The sequence below is a fragment of the Centruroides sculpturatus genome, unplaced genomic scaffold (assembly GCF_000671375.1).
Source record: "Centruroides sculpturatus isolate CEXI.00-Female unplaced genomic scaffold, Cexi_2.0 scaffold59, whole genome shotgun sequence".
In the NCBI taxonomy this organism is placed as follows: Eukaryota; Metazoa; Arthropoda; class Arachnida; order Scorpiones; family Buthidae; genus Centruroides; species Centruroides sculpturatus.
Window position 1 is genome coordinate 982,394 of NW_019384301.1, and position 23,966 is coordinate 1,006,359.

Below are 23,966 nucleotides of genomic sequence, written 5' to 3' on the forward strand. Positions count from 1 at the left end.
AGGTCTGCCAGTAACTTCCCTGGTTCGATACGTACAATCGAACCGGGAAGTCAATGACAAGCGAAAACAGAATGCAAAGACGATGCCAAGCAAAAAATAAGATGAAAAAATAAAAATCGCCCAGACTCGCCAAAAAGCTATTACGAAATTCGATGGGCATTCTATAAGTCAACAGATGTATAAAACAACAACTCATCAAACAAATTAGTCTAATAATCAGATAATTAAAATAGCTAATGGTCAGTTTTGGAATTTTGCTGACACTAATTCTAAGACTCAAGTTTTTGAACGAGACAGAAAAGTTCTTAATTTGCGTATTTTGAAAGATCATTGGGCCCAGCAGTGGCCAAGCGGTCTTCGTTTCCTGGACACTAGGAGTTCGGTCCTGGGTTCGCCCCTCGCTCGGACGGGCTGGCCACGTGGAGTTTTCCGGGTTTTCTCCACGTCTGTAACGCCTAAATAGGGACCAGTTTCGATTAAAAAGACCTCCCGGAAGGCATCCCCCTAGTCAGATCGCCCAAGTGTTGCGTTGCCATAATTAAACAAACAAACATTGAAAGATCAGAAATTGTTGATAAATTCAAAGTTTCATCCATGGTACAGTAAATCTTTTGATAATTCCTTCTGTAACAACATAGAGGTGAAGTTACATCTAACAATAAAAAGATTTTGCTCAACTCAGATTAAATAATAAAATCTTTTGTTTATTGGAACATTTCATTTTAAATTCTATAATTCTTCTACAATTCATGTAAATGAATGAATTTGATTTGTACCATACAATAAAAATTTAAGAAGTAATTAATAGAGGACGTAATGTATTGACATTGTGTTTAGAACTACACAAACGAATTTCAGAGGTCGTTTTATGTTAGTAATTTTTTACTGCAGTTATTAATTAAATATTACTAAATATTTACTAGACATAATAATAGAGCATATTCCTTAATGTTTTGCCAATAAAGATTGATTGATAAGAAATATTAGAAAATTTCATTATAATTAAAATTCATATAATGAACTCTCTAAATCTGGAAATTTTTGAAATTCATTGTTTAAACTTGTGTTAATTTAATATAATTATTTAATTTTAATTTTGAATTCAACTTTTTAAAATAAAGTTATTTGTTTATTGTGTTAATAATAATTAACATTGTAATTTTTTAAAATGTTAAATTTTCATAATAATTATGTTATGGTCACTTTTTATTTAGTTTTAAATATCAGAAAGGAATTTGTAATTAAATTTAAATTCTATGTAGTTTTCTAAGTATAAATTACTTTTTAAATTTAAATGTATATTTAAAAAACCAACGAATTTTCATATATACAAGATATATTTTGAAATTAGTTATTTTATCTTTTAAGACTAAACTATTAGCCTTTATTTTTAATTACCCTCTTTCATAGAATAAGTATAATAATTTCGTTAAGTTCCAATTATTGCAAGTAAAAATGTTAAATTTTAATGTTTGAAACAAATATTTATATTCTACATATTTTTTACATAATTTTCATCTGTAAATAATAATATTAAACAATTGGGTACATTCTTTAAGTTTAGCCAAGAATATTTTTATATTTATTTTAAATTATTAATTATTTCTATTTCAGTATTACTTATTCCGAAAATGAATATAGTTACGTTATTATAAAGTGATAATGTTATGGACTGTTGAGTAAAACACAAAAATTTATAAGAAATTCAAGATCTAATTATAAAAATGTTAATATTTATACAAAACTTTATAACTTGAAATGTACATCAAGATATTTAATTTCGTTATTTGGCAAATATATTTTAAATTACAAAATGAAATGTATAGAAAGGCGTAAAGAGAGAGGGGAACACGGGAACATATGTGCCTCTGGGAACGATGACTCTTCTAATAGATTAACAATTATTTTTGTAATTATTTACTATAAAAATTGAAATGATATGATGTTATTAATATGAAAATGCTGCTCAGAGGCATATTCAATATTAATCACAAGCATACCATAAATTTGCAGCACCCGCAAATTCACAACATGCCTCCGAAGATGTATATTTTAACTTTCATTATATTAAAAATTTTACATATTTATGAAACACATATCTCAGTTGTTTCAATTACGATGTTAAAATATTGGCTTTGCTAGAATTAATAATTAGTAAACATCATAGAATATTTTTTTCTAGAAAGAAATAAACACATGAAATATAAACCAGAATATATAATTATTTATTTAAATCAAGTAGTAAAAATTCTAACGTTTTTTAATTGAAGAATTTTTATCAATTCAAAAACCATTTTACGCATTCAGTAATTAAACTTTAATAAAGTTAAGGTATAGTACGTAGTAAACATCATTGTTTATTGAAGTATTACTATAATTAACTATATAACATTTATGCTTTTATTCAAATAAATTTATGTATTAAAATTATTTCTATGCTTTAATTTTTTTCTTAATAAACTTTTATCGTATTATAAGCAAATTCAGTTTGTTACATTCTAAATTTTTAAAAGTTAAGGAGTTAATAGCAATTTTCATTTGAATATGAGAATATGCGTGTAATATTCAATTTTAATCATAAAAAATTTGACTATTTTCGCTTCAGGTCGTTTATCACTTTTTTAATTAAATTTGTTATAAATGTATTAAATTTATAACAAATCTAATTATTTACAAAATATTTAAATCGATACGAGATATGAAAAAAATATTAAAAAACCAATACATAAACCTAATAAAATTTATTTTTAAGAAGCAGGAATGAAGTAAAGTACATAATTTTTTACTTGTATTTATGGACATTTTTTATAATATAAATCGATTTAATTTTAAAATATTTGATTGTAATGCCCATTGAATTTATACAGTTTGGACGGACTTATATATTATACAATATGGCAGTGTCATTTTTAATTAATCTGGATTCGAATATGATCTCGATCTTGACCTTGATCCTGATGATTTATTTTATAAATGATTCAGTGAGTCATGGCTTTTATAACATCTTTCTGCTATTTGCATTGTAATCATGCCTGTTTGGATTGTAATCAGGTCGCTTTTAATGGAGAGAATTTATGTCAGCTTATGTAATATTACAGGTTGATGCTTAACGTAAGAAATCCGATAAATATTATTATACATTTTTAAAAAAATATCAAACATTTCATGAGATAAACTTTATATATTACATTACACATGGCAAGTGTTTAACGATAAAATTATTTTTCTTGGGTATCCCTCATCAAGTATTTAAGCTAGTAAGATAAACTTTATAGATGTAAGCTACCGTACACTTTTCACATCACAAATACTTTTTGCATTGTATTGACACTTATTATTATTCTGGAATGTGCAAGACAATAAACATTTGGGATAATTTTTCTCATTCTACAATAGAATACATAATACATTTCAAATTAATGCAAAAAGTATAAAGTTTTTAAATGTTTTGTAAATAAGAATCCATTTGGAAAATCCAACTTCTTTCTTTACTAATGGATGTTTGCATAATTATTCACTAATAAAGAAAATATAACAAATAGTGACAAATAAGTGAAAAATTCATCTTAATTATATTAATCATATATATGAGTTATATTTATTAATCAAAATGTTCAAGATCAATACATATTCGCTCGAGATAAAAATAAATATTGTAATTTATTGAGTAAGTACATTTTTTTTCCACTTATAAAATGAATTGTAGTCATTCCTGACTGATACAACTGGACGTATAAATTGTCTGAAATGTTTTCAAAAATATCTACAAGCAGTTCTGAAGTATTTTTCTGCATGCTTGCTGTCTAATAATAATACAGAGAGATACTTCGAAAATTATATATAAGCCTATATATAAAGATTATTATAGTTATTTGTCGTTTTTCTGAACGTTTCTCGCTGTCATTTATTAAAATCAAAATCAATTATTAACTTTAGTAACATTATAATTTTTAATGGATGTTGATTTAATTTTCCTTTTTTATTGATTCTTCTTTCTTTTATCAATTATTTTAACATTGATTTTATTAAAAATAAAACGGATTTTTTGACACTTTCAGTAGTTTTTATAATTCTTTAATCGATAAAAAAAATCGTAAATATTATAAAAAGTGTATTAAAGAGGGAAAATTCATTAAATTTAGATACTTTACAGATTAAAATATAATAATAAGAAGAATTAATTTTATTTATTTATTAATAAAAATATTATTATTTTGTCAAATATTTTACAGACCAAATTTCATTCCATTTGGACATTTTTTATGTAACATATTAAGACATATTTTTAGTATTAATATTTTCTTTATAGGCAGAATACACAATCTAGTTTATAATTAATAATTACATTTACAGGTAAATAAAAAAATTTTGATTCTGAATTTCCAATGTCCAGAATTCTAGTGGACTTGGTGAGAAAATTGGCGAAATAAATACTGTAATAAAATTACAGAATTTAATTTATTTTCTTTCTAATTGTAATATTATTGTAATTTTATTTATATTACATATAATGAATATTTGTTTGGATAAGTTTTATATAAATTTTATTTCTCTGATTTTTATAAAATAGATGAAAATATATAGCAGGTAAACTGATTATTAACTTTATTTAGAAATTTTGTTGTACAAGATTTCAAACTTTTTATGTTCAAGATTTCATGTACTAAACAACATAGTTAATCATTTATATACTGAAGATGCCATCACTCAAGTGACCTCCATTGATGGGATGACATTTTTCGCATCTCTAAATATATCGTACAGTACATAGAGCGGTACAACATACTCTCGGGTATGTTTGTAAATGAATGAAGAACTTTGCCTAATAATTTAAATATTTTATGTACAAAGAGTGTGGTATATGAAGATCGTGCACAAAATATTGAAACTCTTCAAGCAAAAATTCTTCATTTAATTAATAACATATCCGAGAATATATTACGCCGCTCTACTACACATGACATACTTTCGAATGTGCAAAGATTATCTGCTCATAAATGGTCAATTGAGTGATGTTATCATCAAAATATAAATATCAAACTATGTTTAAATCTTGTGCATAACATTAATTAGTGCGCTTGTTCCTCTGGCTGATTTTAGCGTAAAAGTGAATAGAATGATGCCGATAATTATTTTTGAAAGCAATTTATAACAATACGAAAATAACTGAACTCATAAGCCACACTTCTGTATGAAAGAGTATAGGTNGTGCCCTTGATTTTTCTCACGTTCAATGAAACTTTTAAAATATTTTTATATTATTCTTTGTTAAAAATTTGTATTGAAAAGAAAGTCTTTTTGTAGAATCAAAGAGATGTTTTGATGCCAAGACTTGCAATTTATTTAGTAAATGATTCTATTTATAGCCTAAGGATACGAAATAGCAAGATGTAAAACGAACACAAAATGTTTCCTTGATAAATAAATCAACGGAGTCTCCATTCTATTCTGAATTTTCAAAAGATTTCGAACAATAATATAATATAAAATCTTTTGTCATATTATTCTTGATAAAATCTAGCTTTATCCCTTCTTAAATTTTTAATTTATGTCCATAGCTAAAATTTTTTAAATCAGTTTTCTTTCTATGAATTCGGTATTGATATGTATATACTTTAAAGTCATTAATAATAATAATAATAATAATAATTGTTATTTTTATGAGATGTATGGAGTAAGACAATTTATAAAAGAATTCGTATGTAAATATTTCAATAATTGTATAAAATTAATTATTTCATGCATAAAATTGAAGTTAGAAATATATTTAACAGGGTTTGATAAATACAAAGGTGGTTTGGATACAGTGCACGATCTAACAGGTACTGAATCTGTATATACATCATGGAGAGGAATAGAAATTATGTTTCATGTTTCCACGCTTTTGCCTCACGAAGATCACGATCCACAAAAGGTAAAAAATTGATATCCAATCGAAAAAAAAAAAATAGCATTCAACATTTCCGATTCCTGTATGATGTATTGCTGATGTCTTTCATAATATTTCAGTTACAAAAGAAACGTCATATAGGTAATGACATTGTTTGTGTAGCCTTCTTAGAAGCTGAAGATACATTGTTTTCGCCGGCCTGCATCAAGTCCCATTTTCTACATACTTTTATTGTGGTAAAAACTTCTCCAAAGAAAACAAATCCTACCGTATATCAGGTCATTTTAATATTAAAATCAAACTAAAATAGTAAATCGATTATTCTTAACAAGATAGACAAAAATTATATATTATAATAGCAATGAGCGAAGATTATAACTCGATTTTTATCTGTTTTTTAATGTTTCCTGTGCTTTGAATAGAAATCAGTCGTAATATTCTCGGGCAGGAAATTACTATTTCTAGTGTCTGCTAAATGTCATATTTATTATTGTAACTTCATCTGCTTTGATTTTATGTGAATAGTTTATTTATTTATATATATATATATATATTTTATATGAAGTTGTAGTAGTTGATGCGATTCAGAAAAACATTATTTTATATCTGAATAAAATGTTTATTTATTATTAGAAAATTTTTCTTTCTGTTCAACAAATATTTATATTATATATATATAAAAAAAACCAGCTTAAATTTTTCAGTTTGTGATATAAAATAATATATTTCAGTATATTGTTTAGGTGTCTGTTGTTTCTCGAGATGAAGTTGGTGCTTATAAGCCTTATTTATGGCACTGTTCTGTTTTTGAAAAGGTAATAATATTTATATATTTAATATAAATTTTAGTATTTGTGAGAAATAAATAAATAAAATATATTTTATAGGATCCTTTATTTCGCGAGTGGCTATTAACGAAAATCGTCAATGGTGAAAGAGCTAGTTATTCAGCACCGAAATTTGCAAGAATGCAGGTGGTTTGTTTAATTTATATCTTTTGGAATGTGAAAAATTTCATCTTTCATATAAAATTTCTTTAATCTTGACTCTCGATTCTATATTAAAATTGCAGAATATTTTTATAAATCAATTATTGTACTTTATCACCATTATATTAACGACATAGAAGAAGTGTCTACGATGGTATGCTTTATATTATACCTAAATGTATTCATGAAGTATATATTTGAAGCGCTCCAAATGATGCTGAATACATCGAAATTCAAAAATGATAAACATTATATAAAGATTTTCTAGAATTTGCGAAAAATTTAGCAAAAATGGAAGAACAAATAACATTAAAATTGTAGGATAATACCTGATAATTTGTATTACAAATATGTTAGAAATAAAATACAATGTATTGATGATCATATACAACAGTAAGGTAAGGTAAAACATGTTATAAATAATAATAAAGTGTAAGGTAAATATTTTATTTTTTTACATAATCAAATTCTTTCCATCTTTTATGAATGTTTAGCAAATATTATTGATTTGATTCTATTCAATAAATAAAATGAAATTCCATCTATCATTTTAATTAGATATAATTAAGAATATGTAAAATTTTAAATATTCAACTGATTGAAGACTACACATTCCATATTTCATCTTTAAAACATTTATTTATAAATTACCTTAGAAAATATTTAAAATAATTATTAAAATAAATTGAAAGCTTTTTAATTAATTTTAGTACATTAAAATATTTTTCATGAGCATAAAATCAGCAAGTAAATAAACAATTGTCTCGAATTTTGAATTTATTTTACAGTATATTTATTTAATAGTTAAAATCTTGAATTTTATAGCAATTTCTAAATTAATATAAGTTATTTTTTTAATTTATTTTTAATTCATTTATCATTTAAACTATTTTTTAAATTTAATTTTAGCATATATTTTTTACAATTTTGGAAAAAATTTTCATTGGACCACCATTGTTGAAATATATCAAGTATTGTTTAAATAAACTGAAATTATTGAATAACATCCAAAATTTGAGCTTGGCTGCACCTTTCATTTGCTACATATGATATCTTCATTCGGGTGGACGGATATACAATAGCTGAAATTGTATCAATCGATAAATTCAATGAATTCAGTTTACTTTGATTTGAGTTGGAGTTTTTTACAACAATTACGAAAATCGATCGATATTCAGTCTAATCTGTGATAAACCTACTTTATAGGCATACTATAAACTAAAAAAAAATGTTTATTTTCTGTCCTAAATGCAACTATCCGATATAATTTATGATAAAATTATTCATTTTGAATTAATAAGTTGATTTTCCATTTTTATGCATATTGTTAACACAAAAAATACATGAAAAAAACTATTTTACTTTATTAAAGTATATTTAAATTTATTCCTAATATTTAGAAATCGTCAAAATTTATTAAACTACACCCACTAAATTCCTTTATTCAATTTTTTTTTTTTACTCTTTTCACTCTGTGGCACTAAGAGGGCCTTTTTTTACGTGTGACACGAAGGCACTAAGAGGGCCTTCTTTTTAAGCCATCCACAATGGAATGGGCCCTGAATCCTGGAAAGCCACCCCCGAAAAACTCTGGGTTTTTCGATCAGGATCCTCCGTAACAAAAGGCTAACGACTTGCCACCTCGGTCATCCAGTCGGTTTACATTTAGTTTATATTCTAAATCTAATTACATTTAATTTATTTAACAATCAAGTAAATAATAACAAGAAATCTGGAATTATAATTTTGTATAAATTTTAATGTTTCGCGGTTGAGAATATGAGAAAAAAAAAGATTAAGTTTTTTTTTCAAGTCTTTCAATGTCAAGATTCTATAAATATTTTTGAAAATAAATAGAAATTATTTTACAAGACGGAAGAAAGTATGTTCAACGTTGTTGTCGTGCTTAATTAAAACTTTGCTTTACTAAATTAATTATTTATGTCCAGGCTTAATTAATATAATTAAACTTCAATAGTAAATGTAATTTAAACTGGGAAAACATAAAATAAAGAAGTTTAGCTAAATACAAGTAAAGGTATAAATATCCTTAGTCATATTATGTTGCCAATCCCATTTTCGTGAGACTTCTTAGACTCGTGAAAATGGGATTGACACTATAATGTGATATGATCATACAATATTGTATGATTATATCACATCCCAGTACAATAAATCATATCAATCTATAAATTGCATTAGGTCTGTATTTCGAAAAATTACTGGATCAATGTGTGAAAATTAATTGAACAGTTAATAATAAATTTAGATAGTGAATGTTAGGAAAAAAAAATTAAATTTCAATTATTATTATTAATAATAAAAATAAACCTATATGTAACATATTAACTATAAAATGAAGTGCACGAATAATATATATCATTAATAAATAAAAGATAAAAATATCACTAGTATTATTAACTTTAAAATTTTTAGTATCATTTAGATTAGTTCTGTAGAATATTTTAAAATATAAACTTTACTGTCTGTAGTGTAATAAATTGAATTTAAAAACTTGAGAACGTTTAAAATGTTTTGCAGTTAAAACATTTTATGTATAATAGTATGATTATGACTATATAGTTTACAGCATTTTCCCTTAACGAACACAAATGACATCTCTTGAAAATTATATGGAAATTTCAATCTTAAGTAAAAGTAAATGAGATTGAAATATCATAAAATGTTTATTTACATTAAATTGGGATTAAAATATTGTCGCAAATTATTTTTTGATTGAATAAACAGTAGCACATTGCATCAAAACAGGCATTGATAACACAGCATCCCAATCAGGATTGATTGGATGGTTATAAAACAATTTAGCATATGGAAATTTAAATTTAAAACACACTTTTACAGTTCTAATAATAAAAATTTAACATTAAAATTTAACAGTAAAATTTGCATACTTAAAGAAAGCACTAAAATATTTTATGTGGATTTATTAAAACGAAAAATATGTAAAAGTAAAAAGAAATTACAGTATAAATTAAACAACATTTACATTCCATAATAATTTTTAAAATTAATGAAATATACTTATAAAATGTACTTAAATATATCATTTATATATTCTATAAAAATTATTTTATAATTTTAAACAATTAATTTATATTAAATATATAATTCATGTAGCTACATATCATCGCAATCTGTCGTTCTAATGAAAGCATACGCTTTTAAGATCTTAACAACTGTAATGTATTACTGTTCTTTATACGTTGGAGCCACAAAATTTATTATAGTAGTACTTTTATTTTATACGCGGTTATATTGATATGACACGTCTAAAATATCCTAAGATAATTTTCTGTAGTGAATTAATGGATTCGATAGTTATGGAAGGAGAAATTTTAGAACAAATATAAATATTGATTATGCCGTATTATTGTGGAAAATTATCAAGTCAGTTTAATTTAAATGTATATTATCGAGAATGAATAATACATTTATTATTTCTAGGATCGTACTAGGAGTCAAATGCTAGAGGACATCGTAACTAATTTGCAAAATCACGCCGAAACGGGTCAAATTCCCAAACCTTACAGGTAAAATTTAAATCCGATTTAAATTCTTTTGAGATTAGATAAATATTTTTGTTTCCGTTTATGTTATTTCGGTCTCTTTAAAGAAAAATTGTTTTTTAAGAATGCAAACAACTACACAAACACACACACTAAAATCGATTTGGTGATTAACGGAACCGTTCTCGGCCCGGACATTAATGACATTGTCTCGGACGAGCTATATATAGAAACGCTGTTGCAGTCATTGAATCGACATACGATGAATGAATGGATGGAAGAAGACGCTTCCTCCACCTACTTTAAACCGTGGTTTGTTTCCTAGGCAACGTGCAGATGAAAGTAGGACACTAGAGCCATGCAGTCCACTTGTTTACTTCAAAGATGCGAAATTTGATACCAGAATAAAATATATAAAAGAGACTGAATGTTTTCCGCTATGATTTCTCTTAAAATACATTATAATTATTTGTTTTAATTATTATTATTATTATTATTATTTTCATTTTGTATTAATTTCTATATGCGTAAAAGAATTTTTATATTAATTCTTAGGAGGGGTTCTTGGCGCCCGATCGGTCACATGAGGCCTTCCAGTCCATTGTTAGATAGCGTAAGAGATTCATTCGAAGGTTATGAACAACTCGCTAAAGATTTTACAAAAGCCTTTCAAAATAATCATCAATTATGCGATGTGATATTTAATGTAGGACAAGGTTTGTTTACGCATATATTGTAAAACTATCTACAATAAAATATAATATGATAAATACATTAACTCTAAAAGTGTTTGAATATTTAAATTATTGAGTATTTATTTGTATACTCAAAGGTAAAGAAAAGACTAAAGTTTATGCAGTTCGAGCAATTTTGGGAATTAGAAGCAGGTAATTGTGATAAATTGTTTTATAATATAAATGATTAACAAAAAATGTTGATATAATTATAATATTTTCTTTATTTTTTTTATAAGGGTATTTTTAGAAATGCTTTATGGATTTACTACTGGTTACGGCCCATCATCTGGACCTTCAGATTCAAGTTATAAGACAGAAGCACCGAAATCCAGTAACTTTTTACAAGTAAAGAGAGGGAATTTACGTTAAAATTTTATAATTTCTTTATTTAATAGTAATCGTTTTTTTTAANTATTATACTATCTTCAATAAAAAAAATCATAGATAATATCAATGGAATTCTGATTAATTATTATTATGTTTTTAAATTGGCTTTATAAGGATATTTCCAGTTAGAATTTGTCAAAGTGCCAACTTTAGAAAGAACTTCGTGACTCAATTAATCTTCAGCGAATTGTACAAACTTTTAAAAAGTTAGACGGTGAAATGCCAAACAGTGTGAAAAAAAAGGAACACTAATGGTTCAGATACCTATGACGTAGCATACTTTAAAGCATTTTTAAAGTCAGATTTGACAGTCGTTAAGAGCTTACGACCTACTTCATAGTATAATGGTGCTCTCTTTTCATTTTTACGTATCTTTTGTACTTTAAATGATATACATTCATTAATATAATTAATGCAAATATCCAAGTTACATTTAATGTTAAAATTAATAAAAATAATAAATAAGGTCTGTTATAATAATAATAATAATAATAATAATAATTGTTATTTTTATGAGATGTATGGAGTAAGACAATTTATAAAAGAATTCGTATGTAAATATTTCAATAATTGTATAAAATTAATTATTTCAAGCATAAAATTGAAGTTAGAAATATATTTAACAGGGTTTGATAAATACAAAGGTGGTTTGGATACAGTGCACGATCTAACAGGTACTGAATCTGTATATACATCATGGAGAGGAATAGAAATTATGTTTCATGTTTCCACGCTTTTGCCTCACGAAGATCACGATCCACAAAAGGTAAAAAATTGATATCCAATCGAAAAAAAATAGCATTCAACATTTCCGATTCCTGTATGATGTATTGCTGATGTCTTTCATAATATTTCAGTTACAAAAGAAACGTCATATAGGTAATGACATTGTTTGTGTAGCCTTCTTAGAAGCTGAAGATACATTGTTTTCGCCGGCCTGCATCAAGTCCCATTTTCTACATACTTTTATTGTGGTAAAAACTTCTCCAAAGAAAACAAATCCTACCGTATATCAGGTCATTTTAATATTAAAATCAAACTAAAATAGTAAATCGATTATTCTTAACAAGATAGACAAAAATTATATATTATAATAGCAATGAGCGAAGATTATAACTCGATTTTTATCTGTTTTTTAATGTTTCCTGTGCTTTGAATAGAAATCAGTCGTAATATTCTCGGGCAGGAAATTACTATTTCTAGTGTCTGCTAAATGTCATATTTATTATTGTAACTTCATCTGCTTTGATTTTATGTGAATAGTTTATTTATTTATATATATATATATATATTTTATATGAAGTTGTAGTAGTTGATGCGATTCAGAAAAACATTATTTTATATCTGAATAAAATGTTTATTTATTATTAGAAAATTTTTCTTTCTGTTCAACAAATATTTATATTATATATATATAAAAAAAACCAGCTTAAATTTTTCAGTTTGTGATATAAAATAATATATTTCAGTATATTGTTTAGGTGTCTGTTGTTTCTCGAGATGAAGTTGGTGCTTATAAGCCTTATTTATGGCACTGTTCTGTTTTTGAAAAGGTAATAATATTTATATATTTAATATAAATTTTAGTATTTGTGAGAAATAAATAAATAAAATATATTTTATAGGATCCTTTATTTCGCGAGTGGCTATTAACGAAAATCGTCAATGGTGAAAGAGCTAGTTATTCAGCACCGAAATTTGCAAGAATGCAGGTGGTTTGTTTAATTTATATCTTTTGGAATGTGAAAAATTTCATCTTTCATATAAAATTTCTTTAATCTTGACTCTCGATTCTATATTAAAATTGCAGAATATTTTTATAAATCAATTATTGTACTTTATCACCATTATATTAACGACATAGAAGAAGTGTCTACGATGGTATGCTTTATATTATACCTAAATGTATTCATGAAGTATATATTTGAAGCGCTCCAAATGATGCTGAATACATCGAAATTCAAAAATGATAAACATTATATAAAGATTTTCTAGAATTTGCGAAAAATTTAGCAAAAATGGAAGAACAAATAACATTAAAATTGTAGGATAATACCTGATAATTTGTATTACAAATATGTTAGAAATAAAATACAATGTATTGATGATCATATACAACAGTAAGGTAAGGTAAAACATGTTATAAATAATAATAAAGTGTAAGGTAAATATTTTATTTTTTTACATAATCAAATTCTTTCCATCTTTTATGAATGTTTAGCAAATATTATTGATTTGATTCTATTCAATAAATAAAATGAAATTCCATCTATCATTTTAATTAGATATAATTAAGAATATGTAAAATTTTAAATATTCAACTGATTGAAGACTACACATTCCATATTTCATCTTTAAAACATTTATTTATAAATTACCTTAGAAAATATTTAAAATAATTATTAAAATAAATTGAAAGCTTTTTAATTAATTTTAGTACATTAAAATATTTTTCATGAGCATAAAATCAGCAAGTAAATAAACAATTGTCTCGAATTTTGAATTTATTTTACAGTATATTTATTTAATAGTTAAAATCTTGAATTTTATAGCAATTTCTAAATTAATATAAGTTATTTTTTTAATTTATTTTTAATTCATTTATCATTTAAACTATTTTTTAAATTTAATTTTAGCATATATTTTTTACAATTTTGGAAAAAATTTTCATTGGACCACCATTGTTGAAATATATCAAGTATTGTTTAAATAAACTGAAATTATTGAATAACATCCAAAATTTGAGCTTGGCTGCACCTTTCATTTGCTACATATGATATCTTCATTCGGGTGGACGGATATACAATAGCTGAAATTGTATCAATCGATAAATTCAATGAATTCAGTTTACTTTGATTTGAGTTGGAGTTTTTTACAACAATTACGAAAATCGATCGATATTCAGTCTAATCTGTGATAAACCTACTTTATAGGCATACTATAAACTAAAAAAAAATGTTTATTTTCTGTCCTAAATGCAACTATCCGATATAATTTATGATAAAATTATTCATTTTGAATTAATAAGTTGATTTTCCATTTTTATGCATATTGTTAACACAAAAAATACATGAAAAAAACTATTTTACTTTATTAAAGTATATTTAAATTTATTCCTAATATTTAGAAATCGTCAAAATTTATTAAACTACACCCACTAAATTCCTTTATTCAATTTTTTTTTTTTCCTCTNAAACATTTATTTATAAATTACCTTAGAAAATATTTAAAATAATTATTAAAATAAATTGAAAGCTTTTTAATTAATTTTAGTACATTAAAATATTTTTCATGAGCATAAAATCAGCAAGTAAATAAACAATTGTCTCGAATTTTGAATTTATTTTACAGTATATTTATTTAATAGTTAAAATTTTGAATTTTATAGCAATTTCTAAATTAATATAAGTTATTTTTTTTAATTTATTTTTAATTCATTTATCATTTAAACTATTTTTTAAATTTAATTTTAGCATATATTTTTTACAATTTTGGAAAAAATTTTCATTGGACCACCATTGTTGAAATATATCAAGTATTGTTTAAATAAACTGAAATTATTGAATAACATCCAAAATTTGAGCTTGGCTGCACCTTTCATTTGCTACATATGATATCTTCATTCGGGTGGACGGATATACAATAGCTGAAATTGTATCAATCGATAAATTCAATGAATTCAGTTTACTTTGATTTGAGTTGGAGTTTTTTACAACAATTACGAAAATCGATCGATATTCAGTCTAATCTGTGATAAACCTACTTTATAGGCATACTATAAACTAAAAAAAAATGTTTATTTTCTGTCCTAAATGCAACTATCCGATATAATTTATGATAAAATTATTCATTTTGAATTAATAAGTTGATTTTCCATTTTTATGCATATTGTTAACACAAAAAATACATGAAAAAAACTATTTTACTTTATTAAAGTATATTTAAATTTATTCCTAATATTTAGAAATCGTCAAAATTTATTAAACTACACCCACTAAATTCCTTTATTCAATTTTTTTTTTTTCCTCTTTCACTCTGTGGCACTAAGAGGGCCCTTTTTTACGTGTGACACGAAGGCACTAAGAGGGCCTTCTTTTTAAGCCATCCACAATGGAATGGGCCCTGAATCCTGGAAAGCCACCCCCGAAAAACTCTGGGTTTTTCGATCAGGATCCTCCGTAACAAAAGGCTAACGACTTGCCACCTCGGTCATCCAGTCGGTTTACATTTAGTTTATATTCTAAATCTAATTACATTTAATTTATTTAACAATCAAGTAAATAATAACAAGAAATCTGGAATTATAATTTTGTATAAATTTTAATGTTTCGCGGTTGAGAATATGAGAAAAAAAAAGATTAAGTTTTTTTTTCAAGTCTTTCAATGTCAAGATTCTATAAATATTTTTGAAAATAAATAGAAATTATTTTACAAGACGGAAGAAAGTATGTTCAACGTTGTTGTCGTGCTTAATTAAAACTTTGCTTTACTAAATTAATTATTTATGTCCAGGCTTAATTAATATAATTAAACTTCAATAGTAAATGTAATTTAAACTGGGAAAACATAAAATAAAGAAGTTTAGCTAAATACAAGTAAAGGTATAAATATCCTTAGTCATATTATGTTGCCAATCCCATTTTCGTGAGACTTCTTAGACTCGTGAAAATGGGATTGACACTATAATGTGATATGATCATACAATATTGTATGATTATATCACATCCCAGTACAATAAATCATATCAATCTATAAATTGCATTAGGTCTGTATTTCGAAAAATTACTGGATCAATGTGTGAAAATTAATTGAACAGTTAATAATAAATTTAGATAGTGAATGTTAGGAAAAAAAAATTAAATTTCAATTATTATTATTAATAATAAAAATAAACCTATATGTAACATATTAACTATAAAATGAAGTGCACGAATAATATATATCATTAATAAATAAAAGATAAAAATATCACTAGTATTATTAACTTTAAAATTTTTAGTATCATTTAGATTAGTTCTGTAGAATATTTTAAAATATAAACTTTACTGTCTGTAGTGTAATAAATTGAATTTAAAAACTTGAGAACGTTTAAAATGTTTTGCAGTTAAAACATTTTATGTATAATAGTATGATTATGACTATATAGTTTACAGCATTTTCCCTTAACGAACACAAATGACATCTCTTGAAAATTATATGGAAATTTCAATCTTAAGTAAAAGTAAATGAGATTGAAATATCATAAAATGTTTATTTACATTAAATTGGGATTAAAATATTGTCGCAAATTATTTTTTGATTGAATAAACAGTAGCACATTGCATCAAAACAGGCATTGATAACACAGCATCCCAATCAGGATTGATTGGATGGTTATAAAACAATTTAGCATATGGAAATTTAAATTTAAAACACACTTTTACAGTTCTAATAATAAAAATTTAACATTAAAATTTAACAGTAAAATTTGCATACTTAAAGAAAGCACTAAAATATTTTATGTGGATTTATTAAAACGAAAAATATGTAAAAGTAAAAAGAAATTACAGTATAAATTAAACAACATTTACATTCCATAATAATTTTTAAAATTAATGAAATATACTTATAAAATGTACTTAAATATATCATTTATATATTCTATAAAAATTATTTTATAATTTTAAACAATTAATTTATATTAAATATATAATTCATGTAGCTACATATCATCGCAATCTGTCGTTCTAATGAAAGCATACGCTTTTAAGATCTTAACAACTGTAATGTATTACTGTTCTTTATACGTTGGAGCCACAAAATTTATTATAGTAGTACTTTTATTTTATACGCGGTTATATTGATATGACACGTCTAAAATATCCTAAGATAATTTTCTGTAGTGAATTAATGGATTCGATAGTTATGGAAGGAGAAATTTTAGAACAAATATAAATATTGATTATGCCGTATTATTGTGGAAAATTATCAAGTCAGTTTAATTTAAATGTATATTATCGAGAATGAATAATACATTTATTATTTCTAGGATCGTACTAGGAGTCAAATGCTAGAGGACATCGTAACTAATTTGCAAAATCACGCCGAAACGGGTCAAATTCCCAAACCTTACAGGTAAAATTTAAATCCGATTTAAATTCTTTTGAGATTAGATAAATATTTTTGTTTCCGTTTATGTTATTTCGGTCTCTTTAAAGAAAAATTGTTTTTTAAGAATGCAAACAACTACACAAACACACACACTAAAATCGATTTGGTGATTAACGGAACCGTTCTCGGCCCGGACATTAATGACATTGTCTCGGACGAGCTATATATAGAAACGCTGTTGCAGTCATTGAATCGACATACGATGAATGAATGGATGGAAGAAGACGCTTCCTCCACCTACTTTAAACCGTGGTTTGTTTCCTAGGCAACGTGCAGATGAAAGTAGGACACTAGAGCCATGCAGTCCACTTGTTTACTTCAAAGATGCGAAATTTGATACCAGAATAAAATATATAAAAGAGACTGAATGTTTTCCGCTATGATTTCTCTTAAAATACATTATAATTATTTGTTTTAATTATTATTATTATTATTATTATTTTCATTTTGTATTAATTTCTATATGCGTAAAAGAATTTTTATATTAATTCTTAGGAGGGGTTCTTGGCGCCCGATCGGTCACATGAGGCCTTCCAGTCCATTGTTAGATAGCGTAAGAGATTCATTCGAAGGTTATGAACAACTCGCTAAAGATTTTACAAAAGCCTTTCAAAATAATCATCAATTATGCGATGTGATATTTAATGTAGGACAAGGTTTGTTTACGCATATATTGTAAAACTATCTACAATAAAATATAATATGATAAATACATTAACTCTAAAAGTGTTTGAATATTTAAATTATTGAGTATTTATTTGTATACTCAAAGGTAAAGAAAAGACTAAAGTTTATGCAGTTCGAGCAATTTTGGGAATTAGAAGCAGGTAATTGTGATAAATTGTTTTATAATATAAATGATTAACAAAAAATGTTGATATAATTATAATATTTTCTTTATTTTTTTTATAAGGGTATTTTTAGAAATGCTTTATGGATTTACTACTGGTTACGGCCCATCATCTGGACCTTCAGATTCAAGTTATAAGACAGAAGCACCGAAATCCAGTAACTTTTTACAAGTAAAGAGAGGGAATTTACGTTAAAATTTTATAATTTCTTTATTTAATAGTAATCGTTTTTTTTAAAAATATTATTTTAGGTGCCAGATATTCACGAACCTCCAAGAAATAAACCACCATCGAGTCCAGTAGTATGGAGATATTTTTCTCGTCTTGGAAATTGGGCTGGATGGGGAATGGGAAGTCGTAGCACATCTAAAAGTAATTTAGCATCTGACCCCGGAGGACTTAAACGATGGCAGAGTGAGTTCGATTGTAAGTGTGTCTGGTGGAGTGATTTTGTTATGTGATTTTTTTAACAATAATAATTTAAAAAAAATACTTCGTCACAAAATTTACATAAAAATTATATTAATTAATGTATTAAAAATTGAACAAGTAAAATTAAACACAGTAAATCAATTTGCTAGTTGTTGTAAAATTACATTAATTGATAATGTTTAATTAAATATATAAATTAATTAAAAATGTTTAGAATTACGATAATAGGTATTGTTGATATAGATTATCTTCATTTTACAAATAATAATTTAATTAAATAATATAAAATTGAAGATAAATATGTTATGATTATCGTTATATAACTGTTATATACAAAATATTTTATATTTTGAAAATAAAATTAGGTAAAGATAAAACCGATAGAGAGCGAAAGCAATCTCTAACTGGCACTACAGTTGCATTAAGTGTTTGTGCAGATGCTCATAAAGTAGATCGCGTTAAACTTTGCCAAACTGAGGTAAGTAAAAGTTTTAATTTTTTTTTAAAGATATTTTTAAAATTTCATCTAATTAAATTTTATTAATTTTAGTTTAACATAATCGAGTTTGATAGTGATACGTTTCGAACGTTGATTGATTATCTACAAAGTGGTTCTTGCCCTCTCACCTGCGAAACTATTCCTGGTTTAATATGCGCTGCTGAACATTACGATTTGCCAGAGCTATTACAAGCTTGTTTCCATCATGCTAAACAGCACCTGAAAATAACTGTGGTAAGTTACAAACGTTTTGAGCAGTAAATCGATATTACGATAAACAACCAGGATTAAGAGGGAAAAAAAGAGTTTAACAAATTTACGGAAAACAGGTACATGTTTTGCGTAAATCCGTTTTAAATTGATTGATATGTAAAATTTACCGTTGATATTAAAATATATTTACACAAAATATAGGCCTATATATTGTAAGATCCAAAATGTATGGATCTTAAAATACAGATTTAATACAGAAGATTGGCCATAATTATAGACAGACATTTTCTGATTGACCTTCCGTATTGAAATTTAATCATGGAAAGTTTTGTGATGTCATACGCAGTAAACGATTAGTCCAATAATAAGAAACATAACAACATACTGTATATTGTGAGTCGAAGAATGGGGAACATAGTAATTGTTGTTGTGTTTCTTATTCTTCCACTAATTGTTCTAGGTCTTTATAGGATTTTTGACGAGTAGTAATAATAATAATAATGATAATAATAATATATTTGAATAACGTAATGCATAAAAATGAGAAATCAAAATTTTATAGTTTTAATTAGCTACAACCTAGACTTCACAATATTTGTTACTAGATTTATATTACTTCATACATTTTGTAGAATTCGTATCTTACCTTAAACGAGAATCATTTAAATATTGTACGTTTTCAACGAATGTATTTTATACACATAATTTTTACATACAATTTAATTTATATATTAGCCTATTGTTTTTACTAGATATCTTTTATTATTAGAAAATGACTTTACCCATCAGTGGCCGAGTGAATAAAACCATTGAACCCTGATAGTTGGTCACGATATTTTGTTTGCCAAACCAACAGCTGGTCACACGGAGTTTTCCGGGTTTTCTTCATGCGTGTAACACCTTAAATAAGTTTCTTACTGAAAGTCTCCCGGGACAGAATGTTAGTGCAGGGCTTCTTAAACTATGGGTCGCGACCCCATTTGGGGTCGCTTAGCGAAATCTTGTGTCGCGAGATTTTAATGAAAAATATTGAAAATAATTTGTGAGAGTTTGAAAATGGCACGCTTTGTGTCATAGGTTTCGTGAGTTGCTCTTTGTGTCACTTTTGGTGCAGCGAGACAACGATTCAGCAACACTGATTGTAGTGTTGACTAGTGTAGTATTGTCGCTTTTCAGTGTATTCAGTTGTCTCTGTTCCATTGTAACACAAGAGTGAACTGTGGTAGTATATCATTATTGTTTTTGAAATTTGTATACTGTATATCTTTATTTTATATTTTTTTTCTGGTCGCGAAAAAAGTCACAATCATAAATGGGGTCGTGAATAAAAAAAGTTTAAGAAGTCCTGTGTTAGTGTATTGCACTGTGTTATCTTATAACTCAGCTCTACCCGAAATTATTTTAATAATAATTTAATAAAGGATTGGACTGGTGTGAACATAATGAACTGTCTTAATTCCAATTTAAATTTGAACAGGAAAGAAGCCTTTTTCAAGTCCATTCAGTTGTAAGTTACAAATATGCATGAACAAACATTTAATCTGATACAGCCATGTGTTTAAAATGTAACTCACACTTCATCAGTCTCTGTAATTTTTAATATTTAAAATTTATTTTACAATTTAATCGACACTTAAATCTTAAATTTAAGCAACAGGTATTGCAACAACAGTTGTTAGGCTAATCTTTTTCCAATTGTTCCCGTATACGCAATATTTAAACCAATCCCTCATTTACTACACTTTGACATATTGACATTTAAAAAAAAATCTTTCGCCTTAAAATTAATGTACACGTTCATAAACCCAACCACATCATCCATAGATGAAGAAAATAACGTTAAAAGATTGCAATACACTTCATAATCCATAATCGTACATCGAGTGTGCCAAACAGATCCTCATTAACGCGATCGATCTTAAGACTCAGATACGTCCAGTAATTTAGTCGAGTGGTTATTAAGCACTTACTACTAAACGGTTTAGTGTATAAAAAGTGTCCAGACTAGTATAGTTGTACACGCAGCAAGCTTGGAGATATCCAGACATAGACATAGACTAGACATATTCGAACTGCATCGAATAATGCTGTAAGAAGTATTAAACTAATGAACTCGACTTAAACAATTCTATCCGTACGTGTTTAGAATTTAGTGACGTGGTAGGAGTCTCAATAGATTAAAAATATAATTAAATGGATTTATTAAACTAGACTAATTTTCACTTCTCGCGTACGGTACGATACTAAACAATTTGCCACTTGACTAAATTACTGAACCTGACTGAACATGACTTTACAAAAGTAAAAATAGAAAATAATACAGTTAAAAGTTCGATCATTAAAACTGCAATAAAACTCGAATTTCCAAAAAATTCGAGTTTTATTGCAGTTTTAATGATCGAACTTTTAACTGTATTTTTTATTTTTACTTTTGTAAAATTGGTCGCTTTAATGTGGATCTGTTATGAGTGCAAGTGACTGAAGGGGTGTTTGGCACACTAAATGTACTGTTGTAGATTATGGTGTTGCAATCTTTTAATGTTTATGTAAGAATGATACGGTTTGATTTACGAATGAATACGTAAATTTTAAAGCGAAAGTTTTGTTAAATGTCAATGTGTGAAAATTTGGAAAAAATAAAGGATTCATTTAAAATATCGTGCACAAGGAAACAATTGGGAAAAGGGTTGGTCTATGAAAAATATTTGCTAAGTTTAGATGTAAGTGTCGCATTAAATTGGGAAGTTAATTTTAGATATTAAAACTTGCATGCACTGATGAAGAATGGTGAATCACGCTTGCAATATCAGTTTTTATGTTTATCTATTTGTATCTTTAACTTGCAATTGAATTGTTCTTTGACGAATTGAATAAAGCCTTCTTTTCTGTTCATCCTTAAGCTAGAATTAGGATAGCTCATTACGTTCACGTTAGTACAAGCCGTAATATATTTGCTTTGTCAGAGTCTAATCAATACAAGAACAACTTAATAAATAATTATTTATATATATATTTATTTATGTAATAAATTTATATATACAAACGCATAACAATTATGATATTATTATTCTAATATGAATTATAGAGTCGTAATTCATAGTATATTATAGTCATTGGAAACTAATTTAAGTCTGATTCCGACATATTAGGCTATTCATTTATATTTAATTTTATAATTAATTGAAGATCCGGAATTATTTTGTGGTTTAATTTTTGTTTTTTTTTCAAATATTTACATAATTTTAAGTAATCAATAATGTGTATTGAAGATTTTGCAATATTAATTAAGCTACTGAATGTTATTTTATTACGCCTAGTCCTTTATTAATTCATGATACAAATTAATTTTATACATCTTAATGAAAATTAGTTTGAACTTGAAACTAAAAAGGTTAAAAATAGTAATAATTTAAGGTTCAAATTAAGGTTAATATCAAGTTGCGCGAAAAAACATTTGTTCTTAGAAGTGACAAATCTAAATAATAGCCAAAATGATTCTGATAACTTTACAAGTATTTGCAAAAATCACATGATTTCTTTACTTATTAATCATTTTATATATTCAATATATTGTTATAAAACAGATTTATTTTTGAAATCTTTCAATTGAACTGAGGTTTGATGAGAATCATTTAAAATTAAATTTTGTTCTTTTTTTTCTCTGGAACAGTGTTGTGTCATTTGTCGTCCCATTTTCTGTGGAACAATGCTCCGTAACAACGAACTGTACATTTCTTTCACTTCGAAACATCCATAGAGCTTGGTATTTTTAAAAGCCAACTCATATTGCAATTTTAGTGATTGGAGAAATTTCAGTGTTACACATTTTAAAAATATTTTAATGTATTCAAATATTAAAGGCTTGTTTTTTTGATAAAATTAGTTTTAATTTTAATATTTACAAAAAAATATTAAATCTTACTATAATTAATTTCATTGACTCTAAAATTAGATGACAAAATTGGTATTATTAGAGAGAGAGAATAAGCAGAATAAGCAGACAAGAGGTATTTAAATACTTTCTTGTTTAATTTTTTGTTTCAATAGTGACTGTTTTTCTGTACTTAATGTTTATTAATATTTGTTCTTTTTATTAAACTATCTTTTGTATCCATTACAAAAAACTTTGTGTAAAATACGCCATTAAAAACCTTCTCTCTTTCTATAAAAGTTCTTTACGTCAACTAAACTACAATTTTTAATCATAAATTTTAATAAGTAAGAAAAAAAGTTTAAATTATATTTTAATAGAAAATAATCATCATCGGTCAATGATGGCAGAGAAAATCTT

General features: G+C 25.6%; 1 protein-coding gene across 1 annotated transcript in view; it reads left to right on the plus strand.

Moving 5' to 3' along the window:
• Positions 1-5,665: 5,665 nt before the first annotated feature.
• Positions 5,666-23,966, plus strand: part of LOC111641977 — a 53,835-nt gene continuing 35,534 nt past the window's right edge. Inside the window, exons 1-20 of the mRNA XM_023388266.1 lie at positions 5,666-5,698; positions 5,756-5,914; positions 6,010-6,168; positions 6,634-6,705; positions 6,778-6,864; positions 10,345-10,430; positions 10,962-11,122; positions 11,239-11,293; positions 11,380-11,488; positions 12,135-12,296; positions 12,388-12,546; positions 13,012-13,083; positions 13,156-13,242; positions 17,559-17,644; positions 18,176-18,336; positions 18,453-18,507; positions 18,594-18,702; positions 18,783-18,945; positions 19,329-19,441; positions 19,514-19,696. Coding sequence (XP_023244034.1) covers positions 5,666-5,698; positions 5,756-5,914; positions 6,010-6,168; positions 6,634-6,705; positions 6,778-6,864; positions 10,345-10,430; positions 10,962-11,122; positions 11,239-11,293; positions 11,380-11,488; positions 12,135-12,296; positions 12,388-12,546; positions 13,012-13,083; positions 13,156-13,242; positions 17,559-17,644; positions 18,176-18,336; positions 18,453-18,507; positions 18,594-18,702; positions 18,783-18,945; positions 19,329-19,441; positions 19,514-19,696 — 2,271 coding nt within the window. The remainder of the gene's footprint in view (positions 5,699-5,755; positions 5,915-6,009; positions 6,169-6,633; positions 6,706-6,777; positions 6,865-10,344; positions 10,431-10,961; positions 11,123-11,238; positions 11,294-11,379; positions 11,489-12,134; positions 12,297-12,387; positions 12,547-13,011; positions 13,084-13,155; positions 13,243-17,558; positions 17,645-18,175; positions 18,337-18,452; positions 18,508-18,593; positions 18,703-18,782; positions 18,946-19,328; positions 19,442-19,513; positions 19,697-23,966) is intronic.